General features: G+C 46.2%; 10 protein-coding genes and 1 non-coding gene across 11 annotated transcripts; 8 read left to right on the forward strand and 3 right to left on the reverse strand.

Moving 5' to 3' along the window:
- Positions 1 to 2,858: 2,858 nt before the first annotated feature.
- On the reverse strand, positions 2,859 to 4,103 carry LY89DRAFT_735357 (uncharacterized protein; the record flags this gene model as incomplete). The annotated part of the gene is made up of 2 exons (XM_018220002.1): positions 2,859 to 2,944; positions 2,990 to 4,103. 2 exons carry the CDS (start codon positions 4,101 to 4,103, stop codon positions 2,859 to 2,861), a joined length of 1,200 nt encoding a protein of 399 aa, XP_018069579.1.
- A 1,331-nt stretch (positions 4,104 to 5,434) lies between these two features.
- LY89DRAFT_750550 (uncharacterized protein) lies at positions 5,435 to 7,681 on the forward strand (the record flags this gene model as incomplete). Its single annotated transcript, XM_018221203.1, has 5 exons — positions 5,435 to 5,498; positions 5,548 to 6,166; positions 6,427 to 7,015; positions 7,159 to 7,513; positions 7,659 to 7,681. The coding sequence occupies 5 exons, from the start codon at positions 5,435 to 5,437 to the stop codon at positions 7,679 to 7,681; spliced, it is 1,650 nt and encodes a 549-aa protein (XP_018069580.1).
- Positions 7,682 to 8,566: 885 nt separating this feature from the next.
- On the forward strand, positions 8,567 to 9,832 carry LY89DRAFT_106800 (uncharacterized protein). Its single transcript, XM_018205044.1, has 2 exons — positions 8,567 to 9,604; positions 9,661 to 9,832. Exon 1 carries the CDS (start codon positions 8,752 to 8,754, stop codon positions 9,526 to 9,528), a length of 777 nt encoding a protein of 258 aa, XP_018069581.1. The 5' UTR covers positions 8,567 to 8,751; the 3' UTR covers positions 9,529 to 9,604; positions 9,661 to 9,832.
- LY89DRAFT_686017 (RmlC-like cupin) lies at positions 9,558 to 11,412 on the reverse strand. Its single transcript, XM_018215188.1, has 4 exons — positions 10,982 to 11,412; positions 10,251 to 10,822; positions 9,661 to 9,779; positions 9,558 to 9,601 (listed from the first exon to the last, which is right to left on the reverse strand). The coding sequence occupies exons 1-3, from the start codon at positions 11,026 to 11,028 to the stop codon at positions 9,685 to 9,687; spliced, it is 714 nt and encodes a 237-aa protein (XP_018069582.1). The 5' UTR covers positions 11,029 to 11,412; the 3' UTR covers positions 9,558 to 9,601; positions 9,661 to 9,684.
- Positions 9,897 to 10,032, forward strand: LY89DRAFT_t42. Its single transcript has one exon. It is a non-coding gene; the product is annotated as a tRNA-His (tRNA).
- A 486-nt stretch (positions 11,413 to 11,898) lies between the features above and the next one.
- Positions 11,899 to 14,070, forward strand: LY89DRAFT_783417 (uncharacterized protein). Its single transcript, XM_018222682.1, has 3 exons — positions 11,899 to 12,817; positions 12,873 to 13,674; positions 13,724 to 14,070. Exons 1-3 carry the CDS (start codon positions 12,084 to 12,086, stop codon positions 13,985 to 13,987), a joined length of 1,800 nt encoding a protein of 599 aa, XP_018069583.1. The 5' UTR covers positions 11,899 to 12,083; the 3' UTR covers positions 13,988 to 14,070.
- A 709-nt stretch (positions 14,071 to 14,779) lies between these two features.
- Positions 14,780 to 16,208, forward strand: LY89DRAFT_588206 (uncharacterized protein; the record flags this gene model as incomplete). The annotated part of the gene is made up of 4 exons (XM_018209470.1): positions 14,780 to 15,071; positions 15,178 to 15,216; positions 15,266 to 15,426; positions 15,471 to 16,208. The coding sequence occupies 4 exons, from the start codon at positions 14,780 to 14,782 to the stop codon at positions 16,206 to 16,208; spliced, it is 1,230 nt and encodes a 409-aa protein (XP_018069584.1).
- A 313-nt stretch (positions 16,209 to 16,521) lies between these two features.
- On the forward strand, positions 16,522 to 18,819 carry LY89DRAFT_106818 (uncharacterized protein). The gene is made up of 3 exons (XM_018205045.1): positions 16,522 to 17,200; positions 17,264 to 17,297; positions 17,348 to 18,819. The coding sequence occupies exons 1-3, from the start codon at positions 16,834 to 16,836 to the stop codon at positions 18,654 to 18,656; spliced, it is 1,710 nt and encodes a 569-aa protein (XP_018069585.1). The 5' UTR covers positions 16,522 to 16,833; the 3' UTR covers positions 18,657 to 18,819.
- A 415-nt stretch (positions 18,820 to 19,234) lies between these two features.
- Positions 19,235 to 20,458, forward strand: LY89DRAFT_783419 (uncharacterized protein). The gene is made up of 4 exons (XM_018222683.1): positions 19,235 to 19,576; positions 19,633 to 19,939; positions 20,003 to 20,049; positions 20,102 to 20,458. Exons 1-4 carry the CDS (start codon positions 19,414 to 19,416, stop codon positions 20,395 to 20,397), a joined length of 813 nt encoding a protein of 270 aa, XP_018069586.1. The 5' UTR covers positions 19,235 to 19,413; the 3' UTR covers positions 20,398 to 20,458.
- Positions 20,459 to 21,045: 587 nt separating this feature from the next.
- On the reverse strand, positions 21,046 to 21,903 carry LY89DRAFT_735363 (uncharacterized protein; the record flags this gene model as incomplete). Its single annotated transcript, XM_018220003.1, has 1 exon — positions 21,046 to 21,903. One exon carries the CDS (start codon positions 21,901 to 21,903, stop codon positions 21,046 to 21,048), a length of 858 nt encoding a protein of 285 aa, XP_018069587.1.
- Positions 21,904 to 22,247: 344 nt separating this feature from the next.
- Positions 22,248 to 23,863, forward strand: LY89DRAFT_686023 (NAD(P)-binding protein). Its single transcript, XM_018215189.1, has one exon. The coding sequence runs from the start codon at positions 22,712 to 22,714 to the stop codon at positions 23,708 to 23,710; it is 999 nt and encodes a 332-aa protein (XP_018069588.1). The 5' UTR covers positions 22,248 to 22,711; the 3' UTR covers positions 23,711 to 23,863.
- Positions 23,864 to 24,590: the final 727 nt, after the last annotated feature.

Consider the following 24,590-nt stretch of genomic DNA (forward strand, 5'->3'; position numbering starts at 1 on the left):
GTCGTCTCGGGGTCAGACGATAAGACAGTGCGGCTCTGGGACGCTACGACAGGAGCCTTACAACAGACGCTCGAGGGCCATTTCAGCGACGTCAGGTCAGTGGCCTTCTCTCCCGACGGCAAGTACATTCCAACTTTACATGTATCTGGCGAATGGCTAGTAGAAGGTACTGCTAGATATCTCTGGCTACCTACTAATTATTGACCTACTTGTGAAGCTGTATGGGGCAGGATTGTGGCTTTAGGGCATTCGTCAGGGAGATTATCATTTCTTCAGATTCAATAAGGGCTACACCTACTAATATGAAAAGTGGGACGGTGTTTCTTAATAAATAGTATAGGAAGCTTTTAATATAATTTTTTTCTTCTTTTATCTCTATTTCATAGAGGGTCCTAGGGGAATTGAAGACTTTATAGTAATTTGATAATTATCAGTCGCTTCTAGAATCTTCTAGAACGAGCTGACATAGTTATGTAAGTTAATTTTCTACTTCGTAAGTTACTGTACCAAAGCTTAGCAGGAAATGCGGGGTCAATTCCTGCTAGACGAGAATGGTTAGTTCTATCGATCAGAAGTACCAAACCGCATGGCGGCCCTGCAACTGTTTGCGCACCACTGCAGTCACAAAGCTTATAGAGGTCTTGGATGAAAAAGTATAGATCTGAAAGCTTAGGAAAAACTTTTAAAATATGCAAGGGATAACAAGAGCTCGCTAGTAAAGCTGTGGTAGAGGTCTCGTACTAAAGCCTAAATGGAGGCTTCTTATAGATCAGACGAAAAGGCGACAATGCGAATATAAAAATTTCTTCCGATGGTCTCAAATTGCTAATAAATAGCTATATAATACTTCTAATCCTTTTTTTTCATGGAGTCATAAGTTAGTGTGGAGTTGAGAATACTTAAATTCAAAGTATCTCTCATTTTTCTCGGCACGTAGGGTTTCTCGGCACGCAGGGAGGGACGTTATACTTAATGTTTCTACATCAAGTACTCAGATCTTTGGAGTTCTGCTTATTACGAGTGCTTCACTTCACTTGAACATCTCCCACTAATATAGGTAGCAGCAAAATCATAAATTCAAGCTAAATTTCCAGATCTTTGACTCTTCATTGAGTACACAGTGCCTCTTGATCTAGAACATTATTGAATTTTTTACGAAAAGCAAAGCATCTCCCGCGTTCAAATATACAATTTGCGTCTTGACCTATAGCCTAATGATCCAAAATACCTCCTCTTGTGATCTTTGTGGCCAAAAGTGCAATTCAAACCCTGATCCTCGATTAAAGATCGGAGCCGATAAGGGCAATTGCTGATGCTTGTTCTTTCTGTAGAAATTCCTTCCACCGCCACATCAATCTTATCTTGAAAGCTGAGTACAGAAAATTCAATATATCTCGAGAATGCTATACCTCTTATTGACTCATTGTACAATAGTCGATTAACGCAGGGAATTTCCAGAGAATTGTAGTGGAAAGAAGCATCACAACGCAAGAGTTTTTTGACCAGGGCCGGGTAAGCACTCGAAGCAGGAGGGAGTCTGCAGCGTACTTGAGCACGACAAAAGTATCCAACCTCGTCAATTTGAGGCATGCCAACCAGCTCGAGATAAAATAGGGATGCTAATAAGGTGTCAGCAATCCTGTCAATGAGGCTTTGACTATTTCGAAATCTAAAGTCCAGTATCCAAGCTTCCTTGTGAGGAGCGTTCTCATATGGCGAAATTTCAGAGCCAAGGCACCACAATAAGTCAGGCGACTTTCCCTTTTCAGACCAAATGTGATCCTGTTCATCGGTGATAAAGCTTGTTAGCTCAGTAGGTTTTCCTGTCTCTTTGCTATGGTAGCCACGAATTGGCTTCTGACTAATGGCTATTCTTGCACTGCACATATTAATAATTGATCTAAAAGGAATATGGGAGCACTTACACGTTCCACAAACTACCTTCGGATTTTTCCATTATTGAGAATGCTGTATTCTTCGGCAGCAAGATACCGTTGTAATTCGAAAACGTGCTTATCGATGAATCCTTTTCGTTTACCACTGCAACACTTATCTTTCTTCCCCCACTATGACAACCAAAAAGAGCCCTGTGAGAAGAAAATACTTGTTTCAGGACGGAATTTATTGCTTGTGGGGCAAGAAAAGATTCTTTGATCTGTGGTAGTGATGCTCTAGATGTTTTAAACATAGTAACCAAAGTATTACTCTTGATTGAATTCTCGATTGCTGTGCTTTGAGAAAATCTTGATGTTGGAATAGCAGGGTATAATAGCTCCATTTGGGCTAAATGCTTTGCACATTCATCTAATGATGATGATTCATTGCAGAACAAATCAAGAACAAGCAAAGAACCTGTATTATTAGCAAAGCATCTATTTAACATTGATCTGATCACTCACCCATTCCAGCACCATTGACGACATCAAAGTGCTCTCGAATGTGCATCGGCAGATTGATCTTGTCCTCTATGTCTTTGAGAAATTCAATATCTCGACTCCCATTTCCTTCAATCAACAAACACCTGGTACCTGCTGTTGAGGGCTTGAGTGGCATTAGAACATGATTTTTGGTCATACATAAAGGACATTCTTCGAGCATGAATGTCCACGGGTCATCCAAATCTGTCCAGCTATAAATAGAAATGCATGTGTTACAAAAGGAGTGTTTGCATGTTAGCAAATTCTCTGGTTCTCTCGCAAGGCAAGCCAGACATGTTGAATTGCTAAAAATCCGTTTCCATAATTTCGCAAATGATTGGAGCAAGTTTTTGTGGGCCGTAATGTGGTCCTCCAATGCTTCATTGATCGTATCATACTGTTGACAAAAGGACCTTTCGATCTTGGTCTGTAGCTCGAACATTATCTGTGGCCGATATAAATAGTTGTATTGAATTTCTGCAAAGCGTCTGCGTAGTGTCTGTCAAAGACTAATTGTGCATCAAATTCTGCATGGACATCAGCTATTGAACCTTGAATGAGTGACAACTTACGGTGCATTTGAGGCGTCAAACTGTCCAAACAGATCGCCGATGCTATCACCGGTGCAGCGAATTTGATATGGAGCTCAGTCTCGTTAAGTTTGAGTAATGCAGACACATGAGTTGCAAGATTAACTGAGGGAGGATTGAATATTCTTGAAGCTTTAACAAAACAGAATGACTCCTCAATGGTATTTGCAAAGTGTTTGCAAGCCAGGCTGAAGAAAGCTTCAAGATGTGTAGCTGTGAACGAAATTTTGGCAGCTCTTCGAAGGATTTGAACATTCTCAGACTCGTGGAGGATCCTGCGATGTAGCTTTTCCAAGTAAGGATGGAGACTTATCACTTCCGCAGCTGAGTTCGGGAGGGCCAATAAACATATGTCTCCAAAGTTCTCTTTCACCAAATCCTCTATTCCAGCAGCATCAAGCGGCCTAAGTGCTATTTGTCCGGAGCGCTTAGTATTGACCTCTTGATGAACTTCGCGCAGAAAAGCAACAGTAGCCAACTTCTCATCATAGGTTGCGCCAGCATCTTGCCACCTTTGCAATATGATTACTCTTGGATATGTCCCTGGAGGCAAGGTCATGAAGCGCTTTCCCTTGCCCCCTTTTTGCCACTCTGTTAGGAGCCAGTAAGCAAGAATTTGCGCGACGCCTTTGGTGCCCCCAAAGTCATCTGCGAACAGACATACTATGGTACTGAAAGGTATGACAACTTGTGTGTAGAGAATCTTTGCCAGCGTACTCGCGTCCAACTCCTCGGGGACATTATGCCATTGAAGTATATGTTGATCCTCGTAACCAGGAACTCGAATTCGAAGGTCTTTTCCTATGTGAGAAGCTCTGTGGAGTTCGCAATCTGCCAATAGAATAGGCGACCTTGTTTTGTCATGGGGAGGAGCTAGGCGAAGATGTATCTTATTGTGACCAGGTATACACTTGATAGCGAAAATGTCTTGCATAAGACTGGTCTTGACCTTACCTCCTATCAATGAAATCATTTGTGGTGTTTGAGAGTCAGGAGAAGTGAGCTCTTGTCGGATAAGCTTGAATGCTTCGTGATGCTCTTGCAGAACTGTATTCTCTTTTCGACTTCGAAGATCGAGCCATACTGATCTTGCCATATTCCAAACATTTGTTGCGAAGTTGCGAAAGACGATGCGTAGACGTGTTTTGAAAAATAACTGTAAAATAAATATCATGACCCAAACGCTATGAGTCAGCCATGAAGTGCGTCGCACCCTAGCACATACTGTCCAACGCAATTTGAAATCTAGAAACTGGGACAATCAGAATACCATTACCTGGAGAATGTCAAATTTAGAAACTGGGCAACCATTAATCTTTGTATTGATAACATTACCTTTGAGCGAAAATGCATTTGAATTCTAGAAACTGGGCAACCATGAATCTTAGTATACTATTACTTTTTGAGCGAGATTCGGGATTGAGACCTAGGAACACGAATCCAGAATACTATTACCTTATGTTCAAATTTACTTCTGAGATATGGGCAAAAGCCCCGAGATACCATTACTCCAGCTATTGCTTGAACCATAAAACACGAAACCTGCCTTGGGATACGATAATGGTACACTTGGTATCCTACTTTCAAACAGCTTTTAAGTTTTGGCGCAAGGTAATGGTACACTCCTGCCATGTTCCAAGCTCAAGATAAATCATACTCGGGTGAAATCGTGAGACCTTCCACTCAGTAATGATTCAACTGGAAGAATTCGATCCTTCGGCTGCAGATTGCCTTGTTGGGATTGTGAAGGTTGAACTCTCTGCACTTTCCTTTCCAGAGGGGAGAGAGGTAGACTCACAGATCACCGAACATTTGGCAAATGTCTTCAGACGTATCAGTCATGGGTGCGATCGCAACAACGAACAGAATTATATACCAGCTTTTCTCAGCTCTTCTGAATTCGAGACCATCATCAGAGATAGTCAGCTGACTCGTGAGAATCTGCATCGAACAATACAAGATAGGTCATATCGTCCATTTATAAACATGCAGAATGGCGAACTGCATTGCTTGCATGGAAAACATCGAATTGAAGCAGCAAAGAAAGTTTTCAGTGCAGAACAAAGATGGTGGACGGTCAAGCTTTTCTTCTTTGACTCATCAAGTAAGCAGGATTCCTTGTCGTCATTGCACTGAACATGTATTAACAGATTAGATTGTCTAGCTGCAGGCTTCGCTTTGAAGGAGGGGGAAAGTTTCTCACACCAGAGTCACACCAGACCAAATTCTCCGACGGCGAAATTTATCGTAAAATAAGATACCATGAGACGCAGAATAACCAAGACCTTGTTGAGGATTGGGAGTTGAGATTGGGGAATGGGAAGAGAGCACACTTGAAGCAGCTGCTAAGTCACTCACAGCCATATAAATCCACTTTCGATCAACTGTTGCAGTTCCCTGGCCTCTGGAGTGGTCTCGAATTAGGCAATGTTCGAAAACATCTTGCTACACGATGTCATGAGGAGCTCCTCTGTTGAGACACATTCTCACGGTATGGACAGAAATAACACAAGAAGACCCCTTGATATGTCGGGCTGTAGATATAGACACGGTACGGAGCCTTCAGATGCGTGCCCCTTCTGTCAGCTTGTCGGACCGTGTCCACATCACCCATGAAATGGATAATTTTACGATTTTTTCAAAAGTTACAAACGTCATGCGTCGTGATAGAATCAAGCAAACAATTCTCCAACTCCCAGGGATAATTCCTACGATAAAGTCTTTTCATGAGAATCTGAAGTTCTTAGAAACGGCAGCCAAAATAATCAAGAGAGAGATCTTCGATAACAAGATACCTGGCTCGCTATATCAAGCTATGCAATCTATATGGAGAAGTACAAGACGAGCTATCGTAGAGGTTCAAGAGGGGAACTTTCGATACGTGCCACTATCTTCGGAGGATGGCATACAGCACATGGCGTATGTCCAAGTGTTCTTGTCTGCCTTCAGAAATTTTCCACAGTTAAGTTATGACGGCCCACTCAAGGAGAAGGGTGAAGTGATTGTGCGAGGTATCCCCAACGCTACTATCCGATACCAATTCCTCAAACGAGCTCAGCTACTAGGCTTCCAAAACGCAGTGATCTTGAAAAATCTGGACGCGCTTGAAAATGCTCTCAAGAACACCACTCCAGAGATCGCGGTGCCAATCACACCGGGGTATGAGAGCATTAAACGAAGGTGGGGTCGCCCGTTCGAAAGATCGCACAGGCATGTCCGCGGAAAACTTTTCTTGGCCATCTTGGTTCTCTTCAACTTGAGCTTGAGGCCAATCCATCAACAATTTTTGTCCACCAAGACCGTCTGCAGGCATTCTTTGGATACACATCGGTAAACTTTCAAGCTGCCACGCCAGCCCATCTCTCATTGCTGTAGATATCAGAGCCACGTAACATGGTAAACCACTTGCAAACTTCAAGGAATGTGCATCGAGCAAATCCAATCATAGCAACCAGCAGACAGGATCATGTCAATGATGAGTACAGTTGGCCAATCGAGCCTCAGCAGCAAGTACTGGTTCCGGCGAGGACTGTAGAAGTCGAGCTCGACCATCAATTTATGAATACTGTACAAGAGGCAAATGATGTCTCACGACACGTTTTCGGCCCCCCTCGAGAAGCAGCGTCGCCGGAGACAACAATGACTGTACAAACGCAAACAACATGGCCCGAGGGAGCGAGTAGTCCTTTACAGGGTACGGCCTTTGTGTCTCCTGCCTTGCAGGATCTAGCGTCTCAGCTTGGGCAAACCGCAGTGCATGTTGAGCCAGTGGCCGAGGACATAAACCATCAGATTGATAATTATGTTGAAGCTGGATCAGAACCCGCAGACAGGGTTGAGCTCATGACACAAGCCGCGGATCCCTTGATACTGTATAGCCAAACCGATTCTGATGATGGGATGAACATGGAAGAGATGAAAGGTGCAAGAGAGAGCGCAGAATGGCATTCGGAGTCAACTGCTGCGTCCTCGGAACAGAATGATCAATCTGACAGATTCTCCGATAAAGTACTGTCGTCGGATTCCAGAGTGCCGGCTCTTCACTTTGCGGGGCAAAATCCGTATCATCGCCACTAATCGTACATCCGCAAGAATCTCGCCATCGTCGATCATATCTCAAGAACACAGTCAAGCCTCATATGCGGGTGCAGAAAAGCAGGAGATCGTACCTACGACCGCAGATGAAGCAAGGGACTCCCAGCAAACCTCACATTACGGGACATCGAGGCCGTCGGACATTCCTCGTGCCAGAAAAAAGAATCTTCTCAGCATTAGCACAAAAGGAAGCGCCGAAGCCATTTGCATCGGCAATGATTTGGACCAGGTCCAATGAAGACCGTATTGAGGCTAGTTTAAAGACTTCCCAAAGACACCGGTCTTATCTAGAGCCCCTAAAAGACGACGTCTTTCAAAATCAGACTCGTCAAGTGGTGCACTTCATCGAACATAACGGAATGAAAGTATCAATGAAATCAACGACAAACATTGCCGAGTATTTAGAACAACGTAAGGGATGGGTTGGGATGATCGTTGAGAATATGGAAGCTAGAACTATCAGATTAGAATACATCACTGCATACATTGCAAACGGGAGTCTAAGCCAAAGCAGGACTCTTGCTTTAGTCAAGTCAGTGTATGCTGAAACTTTCAGGTCTAGTCCCTCGAAATGGCTAAGTAGAGCATATTTGCAGGTGCGGAAACAATGAACATATGAACTTGGAAATAACAAATTGGATTGAAACATATTACTTCATAATCATATATCTATCTCACTATTGAAGACAAGTAGCAACCCAGAAAAATAAAAAAAAATAAAAAAACATAGATAAAGTATCAAGGAGTAGGCCTTCTAATCATGAGATCCCAATTGAAAGTGCTCGGAACGTAACTCGACTGTCTTCCTTTTTCTTCTTCTTCACAGAGTTATTCCTAGATTTTGGCGATGACTTTGCAGAGAGACTGTTGCGCTTCATTTTCATCTTTTTGGAGTTCTTCACGACCATCCGAGGCGAGACCATAGGACTGCTGACTGGTGTGGCTTCGTTGCTTGACAGAATCTCTTACTCGTGTGGCGATGTGTTCTCACTGTTACCCTCGCCCTCAATCTGAAACCCCGCCCGAGCAAATATTTGTTGGTTGACAAGATAAGTCGGCGGCTGGGCGTTGGTGGTGGAGATGGCACGAATCGGCGTTGGTGTTGTGAGGTAGGTTTCGGGTGTGGATAGTAAGGTTATGCCGCGCTGCTCAGATTAGAACAATTTCCTGCGTCCATGGGCACGGCATACTCACAGGATTGTTGGGGGGAATTCTGGGTGAGATTGATAGATGTAAATCTCCGATGCCTCCGAAATGAAGAGAGTGACTGGTTCGCCATATCTGGTGAAGATGCGGTTATATTTGCGCATCAGGCTTTCTCTCGTCAACTTGAGTTGACCCCGAGCTTTGGCGTCCAAGATTTTAGGCATGTCGCCGAGAAGTTGGAGCAGGAGAAATTGAAATTGCGACGCGAAAGTGGTAGTCGCGAATGTGTTAATTGTGAGATCTGGAATGAAGGAAAAGCAGACCTTTAACTCTTGAGCCATTCATGTTGGTTTGTCTAAGCCTCTTCGTGACTCGTCGAGCTCGCACGCGGCAGGCCCATCAGCGGCGCTTGCGATTGGCGGGAGGCACCGCACCAGAGTTTGGATCCCGTGTTGTTGTGAGTTCTCTTGGCGCAGACGGCAAAGAATTGACCACTGATTGTTATGCTCCAGCTCATCGTTGCATTCGCAAGTATCGCCCTGCTGTCACTTTCTCCTGTTCGAAGATTCAAGTACGAGTTGTTCTTGAAGCTACACCTGCTGCTCTCCTTTGCAATAATTGCGTCTCTATTTTGGCACTTGCTTCCTGGCACTGCGAGGCACATCCTCTATCCCCTGATTGCAATTTCTTTATGGTTTTTGAGCTCAATTATTCGTTTAGGGCAGCTTCTTTATCACAATTTAGGCAAAAGGATAACCCATCAACAAGTTTTGATCACAAAATACCATCACTCCCCACGCACTCTGGGAAATAGCGTCTATCGGAAGGTAGGAGCGCTGAAACTTCAAGTCAACCTAAAACGGCCGATGACAGTTAAGCCTGGTCAGTATCTTTACCTTGGTACTAATGATCTTCAACTTCGACATAGGGTTCAGTCTCATCCATTCGCCCTAATGTGGTGGGAAGATGCATTTGCTGCAGTGGGTCCTGATGCCGTACCTACGAGGGCTAGACAGCTGACCTTTCTCATCGAACCACGAGATGGCATGACAGCAAGATTGACGAAAGAGAATTCCTTGAGCCATCTCATCCTAGATGGTCCCTATGGCCAAGATCATCGACTTCAGCGATATGATACTGTTGTGCTTGCGGCCAGCGGTATTGGCATAGCTGCCATGCTGGGATATGCTAAGCAATTGATATGGTGGGCATCGAATTCTGCGCAAAGACGCAATGTGGTTCTATCGAGTCAGGCAAGGCTGAAGAGAGAAAAGCAGTGAAGCAAGAATCCAAGTAAACGATGGGAGCTGCCATCTCTTTATACTTGCAATAGGGACTAAAATCGCAACCGAACTTATGTAAGCTTAGTTAGAGCTTGCAGTAACATGATGTTTAAAATAATGAAAACTCACAAGAGTTAAAGTGAATGAAATGCTTCAGAAACCACATTCCCAATTCCCATATTGTAGTTTACAAGTAACCGAGAAGTGGCTCGGCCAATAGAGGAAAAGTGGGGCCACGTGACAAAGCGCTTGATTGAGCGTTAGCACTTGATTGGGCGATATGATCGCTTGGGTATAGGAGCTGATAAGAAGTTCGTTGTCAATCAGCACGCATTCCGAGCACTTTCTGCCCCAATCGGGAATCCGCGTTTGTGGTTTAGTGGTAAAATCCATCGGTATGTCCAATCAAAAACCTTCAAATAACAATAGCTAACATGAAAACAGTTGCCATAAGACATCTTCAACTTCGATGGGCCCCGGGTTCGATTCCCGGCGAACGCATTTTGTTTTGCATTTTTTGGCATCCGGGACGAACAAAAAATAAAAGAGTCACCCGACTAAGGTGACTCGATTTTTTTTTTGCTGAAGATATTTTGGACTCTTCCTCTTTAGCCGAGACAGAGCCCAAGCTATCTGCTCTGGATTGGAGAAGCGAGAAACATCGGGCAGGGAAATAATGCTTGGAAAGCAGTTCAACATGAAGAAAAGATGAAACTTACTGAAATGTTCATTCTCCTTAGCCTCCTCCTCAACTTCTGCTACAACTTCATCCCCCTTCTGCTCAAAAACAACATTGTGGTATTGTCCAACGATCGTCTTGTCCTTGCCAACACCAAATGCCGTGCTTCCACTAAGAGTATACGCAAAAGCATTCCATCCTTCAGGCAGATTTTGTACAACCTTGCCTCCCGGCTTGATCTCGATGTCCATAATCCAAACTGGTGTATACGCAAGTTCCTTGACGCTGTCGACTCCATGGCTTTGCCCTGAGATAACCTTGATATGCACCTTTCCATCATCTACGTCCACACTTGGAATCTCCTTTGCTCGAAGATCTCGGTACCGTGGCTCGCACTTCTTTAACTTCTCTGGCAGATCAACCCAAAGTTGCATTCCCACGTTGGCGCTATCGTCAGGGTTTTGTCGTGGCATTTCTGCATGCATTATGCCCCGGCCTGCAGTCATGAATTGCAGGTCTCCAGCCTTAATTGTGCCCGCATTCCCAGCAAAGTCTTCGTGGTCCACTGCGCCTTCCAGCAAGTATGTGATCGTCTCCTGCCCGCGATGTGGACTATAGACAAATCAGTATGTAAATTTGATAGAGTTCCTAGAGCCGAGAAGCACATCCGAGAAGCTGTGACACATTTCCTTTGATGAACAGCTCTCGAGGATGATCCCGAAGATCTCGGCTCCCAGATTGAATATGAGACAAGGGCAGAATTTGACGTACTGATCCGGGAAGCCTGCTCCTGGTTTGATCGTAAAGTGGTCGAGCATGAGGAATGGAGAGAAGTTCTTCAGTTGTGGCGTGCCGATAGATCTGCGGACTCGCTCCCTCAGCTTACTCGACTGCAAGAAATGCCTTGCGGATAGTTCGTGCGACCGTCATGTTTGCAGCTTTCGGTGCTCTGTATATAGAACGAAGTGGGAAAAGAGGAAGACCTTTAAAAGACGTTGTGTTGGTGTCAAAGAAGTCGGTGGTCAATGATTCGATGGTAGTGAGGAGTGTGTCTCTGAATGTAATGGCGAAGAATGCGACAGTGATAGAAAATAACAGGAGAAACACCCTCATCAGGAAGGTCTGGGTATCTTATAGGAAAGAGAGAAGAAAGAAAAAGAATGTTCTTTGCAAGATTTCATGAAGACTTATGCATTGCAATCCGCAGCCTTGGGAGAATAATTGATTATGGGGCGCTGAGTAAAGACCGGATAAGCATTCGTCACTGGCGGGGGTCGACTCGGCAACTGCACGAGGCGAGGCTGCGCTGATTCTATGGGACCTGTTCACGAAAAGACTTTCAAAGACATTGACGATGAATAATTCATTACAGAAATCGGGAGATGATAAGCAACTCCAATGCATGTCTCTAAGACACTGATTTGGACTTCACTCACGACACCCTACACTGGACATGACGGCTCTAGCTCTTGTCCCCAAAACCTGTACCTCTACATTTACTTTCGATAAGTTTTGCTCTCAATACTCCATTCCTATTTCTTAGTAGAAGAGAAGAAAGTCAAACACTATTGAGAGTAAGAGGAAAAAGAAGTTGGTGCCTGAATCTCTAGGCAATAATATTGCCAACTTTTGAGATTACCGTCTCAACACTCCTCTGAGAATCTACACATCTCGAACCTCCCTTTCCGAACGCGCTTTATTTCCGCTTACAATACGGGTGTCAATTGTATATGCACGATCACGAGTCTCGATCAATGCTCGACCAATAGTCCAACTGTCAGGTATCAGACACTGCTCAAAGTATGGAGCTCAAGGCGGCTCAGTCATGCTGCAGCTTGGCCTGGACGTGCTCTGAGCGGAATCTCGATTGATAATGTTTTTTTTGCTTTTGCTGGTCGGCGAACTTCCATCTCATCCTCTAGTCTTGCTCCTCTTTCTAGTGCGGCTTCGTGGCGGTTGTCTGCTCTATCTGATTGGAGAAAGTTCCTCAGCCTCAGCGTCTTCGTACTGTTCCGTGACTATCCCAATCGCGATCATACACGATTACAGGCAGCACTTACGCCCGAGTGTGCAGCGGAAGGAAAAGTGCCCGAAACAATCAAACTCCTTAGGAAGAAGCATTTCTCCTCCACCTGTACTTGATGCTCAAACACCTGTACTAATTCCAGTAATTTCCAGTATGGATCCTTTGACTGTGATCGGTGCCGTTGGGGGATTGATCAAGACCGCCGCCTTCCTCTCGTCGACCACCTCGAGAATCGTATCGGCCAGGAACAAAGGAAGCCATGAAATTGTTGCGGTAAAGAATACGGTTGACATCATACGCTCAGTGCTTCAACAATTACAGATACTACTTCTAAAGCAAGGCAACATCGATCCCGAACGTGCGTCAATGCTCTTTGTTGGCGACATCGTGGCTATTTTAACATCATGTGTCTTAACTATGTCGAACTTGGAAGGATGCATCAAAGGGCTCAAGGTAGATGACAAACTAAAACTGATCGATAGCATCAGATGGAATTCGAGGATGTCAGAAGTGCGCAAGTACAGAGGGGAGCTTGAATCATCCAAGATTTCTCTCAATCTGGTGTTGACCATAATGACATGGTAATGTCCTCACGTATGTCTCTCTAGGTCTTATCTGGCTGACTTCAAACTCAAGTCAATCCGTCCAAAGTGCCGAGATATCCGCTACCGAACTTAAAGTCCTGGTTGTGAGGGTGCTAGAGGGTAACCACGATCTATCGAAAAGGATGTCCATCATGCAGAAGTCAATCGTGGGCTCGATATACAGCTCTGAAAATCACGATACCGTTTCTCTCGCAGACACAACTACGGGCTTGGACGGTACCTCAAATGATCCTCTGCCAGTCGCCCAGCCGAATCTCCGGCATCCTGTCATTCGTGCCTTCGAAGAAGAATTGAACAGCTCGTGGGTGTATCAAAAATCGCGAGGTCGGAGAGCCCGAGCTCGTCCTTTCTCCATGTCTAGCTCGGCTCAGTTGACACAGACATGGTCCGTACTCTCTGGACTTAGCCTTTCAGAAATCTCAAATATTTCTGTTTGGGCGCTGCCAATACAAAGGGAGGATCTGGTGAATAGCGAAATGTACTGGTCTGAAAATGAGCCGAGTCCTGATTTTGATCTTGAATCACCGGCCTCTTACAGAAAAGAGCCGAACAGTGTCGTTGGTAGCCATCTACCCCAACTTCCGGATCTTCTGGAGCGAAATCCTATGCTTGAGCATTCCGACGAGCACGAGCAAGCTCCCGACAAGATGTCCGAGACCTCTGAGTTACTGCACCAGTCCGAGACGGTAGCTACTACGAGTGCCAACGAGGCGACACAAGGAGAGACTGAAGACTACCTTGTCCTTTATGTTGTGGCGAGCTTGTTTGATTTTCATCTCGACCTGGAGAAAGTCGAAGCTGGCTATACATGGCTGTCGTACAATGCGGGCGACGTAAGAAAGAATTGTAATGCTCAAGATGAGACTTGCTGATCTCAAATAGGTCTTTGATGTTATTGGTGAGAAGGGCGAACTTTGGCTTGCGGTAAACCAAGATGATTCTCAAAACAAGGTGGGATGGCTTTGGAGTAAGCACTGTGCAATACTACCGCCTGAAGATCTGAAGCTAGGAGATGCTCCGAGGAGGAGACAAATACAAGTACATCGACGGCGTGCTCAAGGTTCTCGAGAGCACGGTCCCGTGGACCTTCCAATATCTCGCGTGGCAATCGACTCAATCCTCAAGTCCTTAACTGAATTGCCTTAAAGTCACTAAATATTAGAAGATTCACGGGATGGGTTATGGGCTGTTTTGGGGGCTGAAATTGCGGGGTCGTTAGTCCTCTTCTTTCACTCCTAATTGAATCCAGTTCTCCAGACTCTTGTCACTAGCAGCTGTCCCTTTGGACCGGCGGGCCGGCATCAAGATGCTCTTTGTCAAGGAATGGTCTGCTATTTTCTACCCAGTCGGCTATCAAACCGAGGCAACGCACTCCAATTGAAGGACGTCCCCAAAAACCAAAGGTTCACCCCTCGCATTCAATTGCTCACTCGGATCAGCAAAATCTCCACGTGAGCACTTTCATGGGCAGGTAATCAGGCGGTGCGGGCCGATTGTTTTCCATTTATGGTTAAACTGCATCTGCATTTGATTCGTGGATTCCCCTTGGTGGATAGTCACTCCCCACACTACCCCAGATAAACGAGAATATGCATCGGCACTCAACCCGAAACAAATCGGTCGTCTCTCTCCGACAGGCCTCTGAGGTACCTGTTCGAGATTAAATCCGCTCCTACCATATTCCGTTCATCAGTCCATCTTGTTTACCCAAATTTTATCCCCTACAGGCAAATTTGATTTGGGATTAGGGTTTACTATTTCTCCGCCAAAGACGTGGATGACCAGGGAGGTTCATTCGAAAGTTTCGTCTTGGGACTAACTGTACAGAGGTACCGCAGTAACTAGCAAAGGAGGTTCTGCGGTAGCAATAAGGATAAAAGCAATGATGTCTCCCTTATTTATCTCTTTAACCAAATCTTCGAATCTCTCTTGGCAGACATGTACGCCTCAGCCCTACTTCCTATTGTTGCTCTCTTCCCTGTTGCCCTTGGTCAGCTCAATGCACTTGCCAAGGCAAAAGGACTGAAGTACTTCGGTTCAGCAACCGACAATAGCGAGCTTTCTGATACTACCTATGTCTCTATCTTGTCAAATATCAGCCAATTTGGACAAATTACTCTCGGTAACACGCAGAAATGGGTCTATACGGAGCCTACACAGAACACTTTCAGTTGGACTCAGGGAGATGTGATCACCAGTTTTGCTGAAGGCAATGGGCAATTGTTGAGATGTGAGAACCATTCCTCTATTTCAATTGTTTAGATGCGTCAGCAAAATATCAGTATTATCTGTTCAAGGGCTAGAACGGATCTAGAACGACAGACTAATAATTCCAGGTCACAATCTTGTGTGGTACAATGAGCTTCCGAGCTGGAGTAAGCTTCACTTTCCGTCTCTCATAAAATTAAAGTCTGAACATTCTAGTTACCTCTGGCACCTGGACCAATGCAACTCTCATTGCCGCCATGAAAAATCACATCGCAAACGAAGTGACGCACTACAAAGGGCAATGCTATGCCTGGGACGTCGTAAACGAAGCATTCAACGATGATGGCACATATCGTGTAGACGTCTTCTATACCACGGTTCGTCTCCCAGCCCTACTCATCTCAATATCTAACAGTCTCAGATTGGACCCGAATATATCCCAATCGCCTTCGAAACAGCTGCCTTATATGACGACACAGTAAAATTTTACTACAATGACTACAACATCGAATATGCTGGGGCCAAAGCAACAGCAGCGCAAAACCTCGTCTCTTCACTCAAAGCCCGCGGTATCAGGATCGATGGCGTTGGTCTACAAGGCCATTTCATTGTCGGCGAAACACCATCCCTAGCATCCCAAATCTCGAATCTCGAATCCTTCACGGCTCTCGGAGTCGAAGTTGCATACACAGAACTAGACATCAGATTTTCGAGTCTGCCACCCACCACGGCAGGATTGACACAACAGGGAACAGATTATGTCAATACAGTTATGGCGTGCGTGGAAACGAAGAATTGTGTAGGCGTCACAGTGTGGGACTTCACGGACAAATATTCGTGGATCCCTTCGACGTTTTCGGGACAGGGTGATGCTTGTCTTTGGTATTCGGACTTTACGCTTCATCCTGCGTATTATTCTGTTGTGACTGCGCTCGGGGGAACTGCGACTGCGACTGCTTCGACCGTTACTTCATCGGCGACGACGTTGGCTACGAGTACGGTGACTAGCACTAGCGCGAAAGCGACTACGACGAGCAGTTCAGGAGGAGGTGTTGCGAAATGGGGACAGTGTGGGGGAACCGGATGGACGGGAGGAACCAGCTGTGTAGCTGGGACGACTTGCACGTATAGTAATGCGTATTATAGTCAGTGCTTGTAAGTTTGAAAAGTGATTTGGGGTTGTTTGGGGGGTTATTGCGTGCGAGCAGGGATTGATGACAAAATTCCCGGAGCTGGCTGAGTAAAGGATTGTATATATCGTGACCGCACTCTCCTTCCTTTGTATATATTCAAAGATCAAAAGTACATATTTCCATCAGGTTCTTGACTTTGTGCCACGAGATATTGGATTTGCGCAAACACCAAGCTCCAATCAATTGGCCCAGCCAACTCCGTATCAGCCACCTCCCCTCCATCTTCGTGTAACACTTCTCGGAGGCTATTTTCGACGACCCGTCACACAAACATTTGCATTGTTCCTCGCACCCTCAGACCTAGACTAAGGCATATTGGCGGGTAGATGCAGCAGGAATCAATAACGTCGTGTTGCTAACACGAAGTCTTGGTGCGGATTCGAGAATAAGTGCCGGGATCGTGCTGCTGAAGTGTTGTGAGCATGGCATTGGTGCACAAACGGGGATGGAGGTTCGAGATGCGGGTGGCTGCTGGGATTCGGTCGTATTTTGATGTTTGATGGCAATCCCCATGCAACAAGAGTTATTGTATCGGTTCCTGATTCTAAATCCTCGAGATGTTTCTCTTTGGTAGTGGGAGGATGATGAAGAATGAGCAATCTCCATGATCTGGATTCGAATGATTGGGAACATCGGTCACGGAAAAGTCCAACTCATGTCCCTCACGAACGAGCTCTTGCCAACTCCTCCCTAGCAGCATCTCCGTCTCTGCTCCAGTCGACTTCGACAGCGTTGTCTATCCCAAGACCGGAAGTCACAAAAGCTGCATCTGCGCATCCGGATCAAAGCAGTTGTCTGCTGAACTGTCGAGATGTGTTCCGAGATTCAATATTGTCTTATGATAACGATTTTCACAAGATCTGCAATATCCTTGCTAATGAGAATGGTGATGTTATCTTTCATGATTTGTATATTTGTGACGAGGGCTGTGGAGTTATGGTGGGTGCGAGCCAGGATGGTAAGGCTCTCAGACGATGGAAGATAATGAAGAATAACGACCAGTTAACTATTCACTGAGCAGCTATTGTAAATTGGATTATTTCTCGCTGTGAAAGGTTCTTTGTCTTCACCTGCACGTCTAGTCTTGAGGCTGACAGAAATTTAGTCTCGGATACTTCAATCTGGTTGATCCTGGACCTCCGCCAACAGGTTCAAATACGACAACTCTGTCTCCTTCACTAAGCACTTCAGTCAATGGGCTTCTTATTCAAGCAACAAGCAGCAATTTGCAAGGAAATGGGCAAGAAACAGCAACTATCTCACAAACTGTAACGCCATCAAAACACTTCACCTCACTTCTCTCTAGCTCATTCACCAACTCTCCCAACGCTCTGTCTAGTAGGCCAGCACTGGCGTCGACAAGTGTACCTCTTTCAGACTCGATCAATGTGTACTTTGCGACCACAACGACTACACGCACCTCGATTGCCCCCGCCATCTCGACCATCAGTTACACGCCCACGCTCTTTCCCTCTCTCTTCTCTGCGAGCATTCTCGGCGCCCCTTCAATTACACCTACGTCAAGTTCTTCTCCGTTATCTTTTACACAAACACCTTCCTCAAGACATACAAGTTCATCGCCCACCTCTACCCCGCCTCCACTCCCAAAAATGGACATCAACACCGAAGTAGGCCTCATCCTCACCGTCATCGGCATAGTTTTCCTATTCTTCGCCGTCATCATAGTCATCTTCGTCCGACAAAGACAACGCACCTATTTCCGCACTCTCATCACCAAGCACCGCAACAAAGAGAAATGCGACTCACAAATTCACCTCGCTGGAGACAGTGAGGCTGGACACTGCTCTTGTATCACCCGTCGGCATCGGATGCGGACAAGAGGAATAGTCTATCCTCAGAGCTCGGAATACAGTCGCAGTACATCTGGGCGTTCACCCTCGAGACCTCCTAAAGTTCCGCCAAAAGATAGGAGATATGGCGCGTATTACCCACAATTCTTATTCCCATCTCAGGACGCGGAGGTTGAAGAGCTGCCCATCTCTCCAGTAGTTGTCACTGTCGATGGAATTCGACATGAACTACACCACCCCGCACCGAACCGAAACTTGATGGTTGACGAGCACGGCATCCGCTGGCCGGAACGAGTCGAGTTGCGGGGTGAAGCGAAGGAATTCTTGGACTGGAGTAGGGATTATGATAGGAAAGATGCAGAGAAAAGAGCAAGGGATACTGCGAGGAGGGAGGCTGAACGGAAGAGAGCGAGCGAGTATGATTTAGAGCAAGGGAGACGAGAGAAGCAGAAGAGATATGAGAGGAAGGTTCGAGGAGGCCAGATTCAAGGGGGGCGGGGACGAGGCGGATTTCTGCTGGAGAGCTCGAGCGGTATGAGGATCCTGTCTCCAGCGAATCCTAGGGTAGGAAGCCATACTCAGTCGAATTACGAGTGCGAATGAGTGTGCGACGGCAGTTTAACATGAATATTGAGGGAGGATAGAGTGATGGGCCCTGAGATAGATGGCGTTGGCACTGGGTCCGTTCTTCTAATCGGCTGTCGCTCGTCAAAAAGGGGTTCTGCAGTACTTGATACCACGGGGTCCGATGTCGAAACCTTTTCGCCGAGTTGTGGCATGTCTCCGTTGGGTTTTTAGTCTGCTTTCATTCATTCTTATGAATTGTTTGAGATGTTGGAAGGAGTTTTCAGCGGCGGCGGGGTCTAAATAAGCTTGGCGAGTTTTCTTTCAGGGGTAGAATTAGAGGGGATTTGTCTTTGGCATTTACTTATCTCCTTTGTCGATCTCTCCAAACGATCCAAGAAAAAAAACAATTAATCTTCCTAGATCTAGTCATCTGGAGATATCGATCGAACAATGGATGCAGGCGAGCGTTCATACGTTCTGTTCCACAGTCCATCCAGGTTTGTGATTGCTTGCTGCTTACGGTGGCGCATATCGACTCGTCGTACCGCACTATGTGAGGCACAGCAAATCCCACCTCTCCTTTCTGGCTGAATCGTATTTATTCATTTTGATATAACGCACTTCTCAATTCACTTTCTCGCCTTCTTCTCCGTCTCTCTTTCGCGTCTCGTCCTGGAACAGACGTCTCTTTCCACTCCTCATCCTACCCACCCCAAGAACGTTGCCCTGGACGTTTGCAATCTACATCGATAAGAAAACTCTTCTATACTTGGCAATCGATCAAGAAGACAAAATGGGTCAACAACCATCTATCCCAACAGACCTCAGTCGAGAGCTCCAAGTCATTGGCGCAGGCTTCTCACGAACGGGGACTGTCAGCTTCTCCATGGCCCTCGAAAGACTCCTTCAAGGTCCCGTCTGCCACTCCGGAACCGCTGTCCTCATGCGGGAAGAAGGCAACCCATCCCTCTCCTCATCCTCTCTACTTCTACATTCAACTCACGTGACACAGAATACATCAAAAGCTGGATCAAAATCCAACAACCAGGCGCCAGTCAAGAAGTCATCAACGAGAATCTCAGAAGCTTGACAGCAGGATACGTAGCCACTACAGACACGCCAGCTACTTTCTTCACTGAGGAGTTGACGAAGTTGTATCCGAACGCAATTGTGATTTGCACGACGAGGGAAAGAGCAGCGTGGTGGAAGAGTGCGCAGGCGTTGACGAAGAACATTAATCTTTGGTGGTTGGATGCTATGCTCTGGCCAATGCCAACGTTGAGGTACTTTGCTAAGTGGAGGGATTCGTGTGGTGATAGGTATGTTAGAACAGAGTTCAGGCTGGTGATGAAGAAGTGCAACTAATTTCTTTTTTTAAACAGAATCGAAATTGCTTATCAAAGACCTAAGGAAGACATGGATGGTCCTCGTGAGTGAAATTCCTTTCCATTGCTCAAGGCTAGTTGTTTAATGTACCCCAGAACTCCTAGATATCCACGAAGATTATGTTCGGCGCGTGGTCCCACCAGAGAGACTCTTCTTCTTCAATGTCAAGGAGGGATGGGGACCTCTTTGCAAAATTCTCAATTGTCCCGTCCCTGATGAACCCTTCCCGAGGGCGAACGATGCGGGCGCGATGCAAGAGTTTTTCGAAGGCGTGGTGAAGAAGGCGTTATTGAAGTGGGCGCAGATGTTCGGCGTTGTTGGTGTTGGGATTGGGGTTGGTGTCTGGTGTTTGAAGCACTGGAGGGGGGTTTGTTGTGAGGCGCTTGAGTGAGGTTGGCTTTTCTTCTGCAGTGGAAATTTGGGACGGTAGAAGGATGGATGATGGATGAGAGTAATGTTTAGAGATAATGCATTTCAGCAATGTTTATTCATCTAGTCCCTTCCTTGGGTGACATGAAGATACGTGAACAAGTGGGGGCCACGGCTTAAAAAAATTGTCCGAGGCTTTCCCTACAGTGTACCCCCCTAATCATATGCTAACTTGCCAGGAATAATATAGATACCTGAAACTAACACATGATCAAAGGGGTACAGGAGATCTACCACCTTTGATTCGGAAGTTGGTAGAGACTTTTTTGCCACTTCTTTGCTCCCATTTCATTTTTGCGCCTCACATGTTGCGAACAGAACTCAAAAGGCATGTTGACCACAAGGGCTCAAAAATAGCAATGAATACTTCATTGGAAACAGCTTGCTGCGTCTTGAGTCAAGCTTGTCAATAAACCTCAAAAATTCTGTCATCAAATCCATCAAAATTGAGCGGTTTCTCGCCCCTCCTACTCCTCCAATAATTCGTCGAAACCATCAAGTCCGTACACCCCTGCAAGACCCAACCCCATCTCCTCACGAAATTAGGTGTAAATTCCCAGCCAGAAGGCTCCCAAAGTTCACCCCAGATAATAAGTCCCGTACTCAACTTCTAATTAAAGAGTCCACATAAATCCTTACATAAGTCGAAACCGTCATAATCCTCTCCTGCAAGTATGATATTATCTCGCATCCTAGGTACTGGGAGTAAGTCAAGCCAGGGATGATGCGGAATTTGACGTTGGATGAGTGTTGGTTGCAGTACCGCCGGCAAGAGAGGCATGAAAGGATTTTCGGATTTCGATTTTGAAGCAAAAGGCGATAAAGCATTATCTTCAAGTGTAGATTCAACTGAAAGATTAAGAGTAATAGCATTGTGGACTAAAGCTCGGAAGACGTTGAATTTAATCAAAGTCAGAACGTGATCTGATGTGGGAGAACTGGTCAGGTGATCTCTCTCAACCCACTTTCGGAACTGGTTGATGCTCCTGTCGGACTTCTCGTAGTCGTCCTTTAGATGAAGGGCTACTTGAGCGAGTGCCCAGATCTGAGGCTCGGCCGACATAATGGCAGCGCTAAATGATTGCCATGGACCTGTCAGGGGGTCGTAGTTGACTGGATATTGCCTTAGCTTGCTGATCTCCTTTCCGGGGGTGGAGTTGACCTCGTTGTGAGCCACATGCCAGGCACACCCTTTAACATGTTCAATTGGAGGTACTTGCTGACTCTCTGCTTCTTTGCGTTTCCCTGCAATGCCTTGATCAGTACGGGGAGACACTCCGAACATCAGATCGCTCTCACTATACGCTCTCTGATTCAAACGATTCTGCCTCCTCCGCCGCTCCGCTTGGTTAGACTGCCCTGTCCAGTCGTCATTCTGAGTCTTGGCCTTTTGCTGCTGAGGCATCCTATCAAGTATGATTGGGATGGTATGCATGCTGCTGGTTTCCGCCTCTATTCCCGCAACCATGCTGCAAGAGTGCGCGGGGTTTCGGAGATAGAGTGCTCGAGGTGCCCGATGGGAAGGTTGACGCAGATGTCGCTATTTTCGTGTGCTTTTTTGTCTTCCGAATGATCCCCTGATATCTGCAAGTGTATGACATTAAAAAGCGTCGACGTTGAATTTCCATCGCCGTGTCATTCTGCACGTCGCTTACACCGAGAACCCCTGGCACCACAAAAAGACTAACCGACCAGTGAACTTGTCCATGGCTCTCGCTTATGCAAGTCGATTACAGCGCTAAGACGTTTCTAGAACGATGCCCATGGTCTCTAAAATCCGGTCCTTCGGATATTATCTGCAGGCTTCGTCACCTTGGAGATTCTCAACCCAGCAACCCCATCTCAGTCTTTTCATCTCAGACACGAAAATCAGGGGAGCGTATGCTAAGAGCTCGCTTATGCAAGTCGCTGACGCTAGGATGATCCAAAACGGATGTCAAAGGTGTCAACGGAGTCGAGATAACCTCATGTTGACTAAGTCTTCGCTATGGATATCGTTGTCACAGCCCTTGCCATGCGATGGTAACGGCCTTAATGGAAATTGAGCGCTCAAGTGGATCGCAAGCTCTTTGCATTTCTTCAAAATATATAAGATAGGTGATGCTCCCTCTCTAAATATCTTTCCTCATCACCATCATCAACTGCAACAACATCTTCAAACCTCACTCATACACTCAAACAACCATATTTTCTCATCAGCTTTATCTGCTTCCTCAACTATCAATCATTACTCATCTAGTTACCTCAAAATATTTCAAACACCAAGAGCAATCATCATGTCTTCCAGATACGCCGAGATCCACAAGAACCCCAAAGGCCCAGGTGATGCTCGTCCCACAGCCCTCCAAATCCTCAAAGATCAGAACCTTGGCTCCAGACTCCAGGGTAAGACGATTTTGATCACGGGTTGCTCCTCTGGTATCGGTGTCGAAACCGCCAAGGCTCTCCACACTACTGGCGCCATTCTCTACCTCACAGCCCGTAACCTGAACAAAGCCAAAGAAGCTCTAGCAGACATCGTCTCCTCACCAAGAGTCAACCTCCTGGAACTCGACCTCAACTCCCTCGCCAGCGTCCGCGCTTGTGCCAAAGAGTTCCTGTCCCAATCCCCTCAGCTCAACATCTTCATCGCTAATGCGGGAGTCATGGCCACTCCCGAAGGCCGCACCGAAGATGGGTTTGAGACTCAATTCGGCACCAATCACCTCGCTCATTTCCTCCTCTTTAACCTTCTCAAATCGGCCCTGTTAGCTTCAAGCACACCAGAATTCAACTCTCGCGCCATCCTCCTGAGTTCCATCTCACACCGCATCAGCGAGCCAGACTTCGACAACTTGACTCTGGAAGGCAAGTATCACTCCTGGGTCGCCTACGGTGCCTCCAAGACCGCCAATCTCTGGACAGCCAACGAGATCGAACGTCGTTACGGCACCAAGGGTCTGCATGCCTGGGCTGTGCAGCCAGGTGGAGTGTTGACGAATCTCGCGCAACATCTTCCCGGCGAGGAAGCTGCGGAGATGATGAAGGAGCCTATTCTGCTGGCGATGTTTAAGAACCCGGATCAGGGAGCCTCGACGAGCGTTTGGGCCGCGGTAGCGAGTGAGTTAGAGGGACAAGGTGGGAAGTTTTTGGATGATTGTCAGATTTCAGGGCCTGCGAGAGAGGGGGCGACGACGTTTGAGCATGGGACTTCGACTTGGGCTTTTGATGAGGTTAAAGAGGGGAAGCTGTGGAAGAAGAGCTTGGAGTTGGTGGGGTTGAAGGATAACTTGTGAATTTGTTGGCTGCGATGGTAAATTGTCTATATTGGTGCGTTTGTTGCCAGAGGTGCAAGTCTTACAATTTAAAGATCATTCTGTGCTTGAAATTCAAGTTTGTCTTTCTTCACTCTCTCCTTTGTACAAAGTTGTTTTGATTCCAGAGACCAGCTCGATAGACCAAGAAAAGATTCCAGGGCGTGAAAGGTATTTGTCCTTGGCAAATAATCACAAGTTGATTAAGTAGCTATTCGCCAGCGACAGAGAGGAGAGTTTTATTTCCCTTTGTTCATCGCACCATATGGCTGCTAGTTAAGCAACGCTGTTACTTGGCTAGGGATAAGATCCAAAGATTGAAATGTAGAGAGTATAGGTCACTGGTCGACAATTTGAGATTGTTTGAGTGATCTCCTATTACGTGTCGCATCTATTCATAACTATACTAAAAATGACTGGTGAAAGACCAGATGAGTAGAAATACCGAACACCAACGTTTCTGGGTTAACTACTGCACACATATCGCAGCTATACATGAGCATGAAGAAGCGTCCTTACACTGACGACACTGCCAGCATTTTGTTGCACGTCGCAAGAGGAAGCCTTCGTAGCTTGAATAAGCCTTTCCAGACCAAGGTATCCAATCAGAGCTAGAGATCATATCAGAGCAAGCCGTGCAGTCGTATCCGGTCAAAGGACACAATCCTAGCAGAAAAGGTCCGGTCGGAGCATGAGATCCTATCAGAGGAAGAGATCCACCTAAAGGAAGAGATTCTATCAGAGCAATACAATCAGACCCTATCAGCGCAAGAGGTCTAGTCAGAGGATGACTTCAGCATTACGACATGCAACAAAACTGCGTGAACGAAGTTTAGAGCAAGCCGCAAAAGGAAGGTATCCT

Source organism: Mollisia scopiformis, assembly GCF_001500285.1.
Source record: "Mollisia scopiformis unplaced genomic scaffold LY89scaffold_15, whole genome shotgun sequence".
NCBI lineage: Eukaryota > Fungi > Ascomycota > Leotiomycetes > Helotiales > Mollisiaceae > Mollisia > Mollisia scopiformis.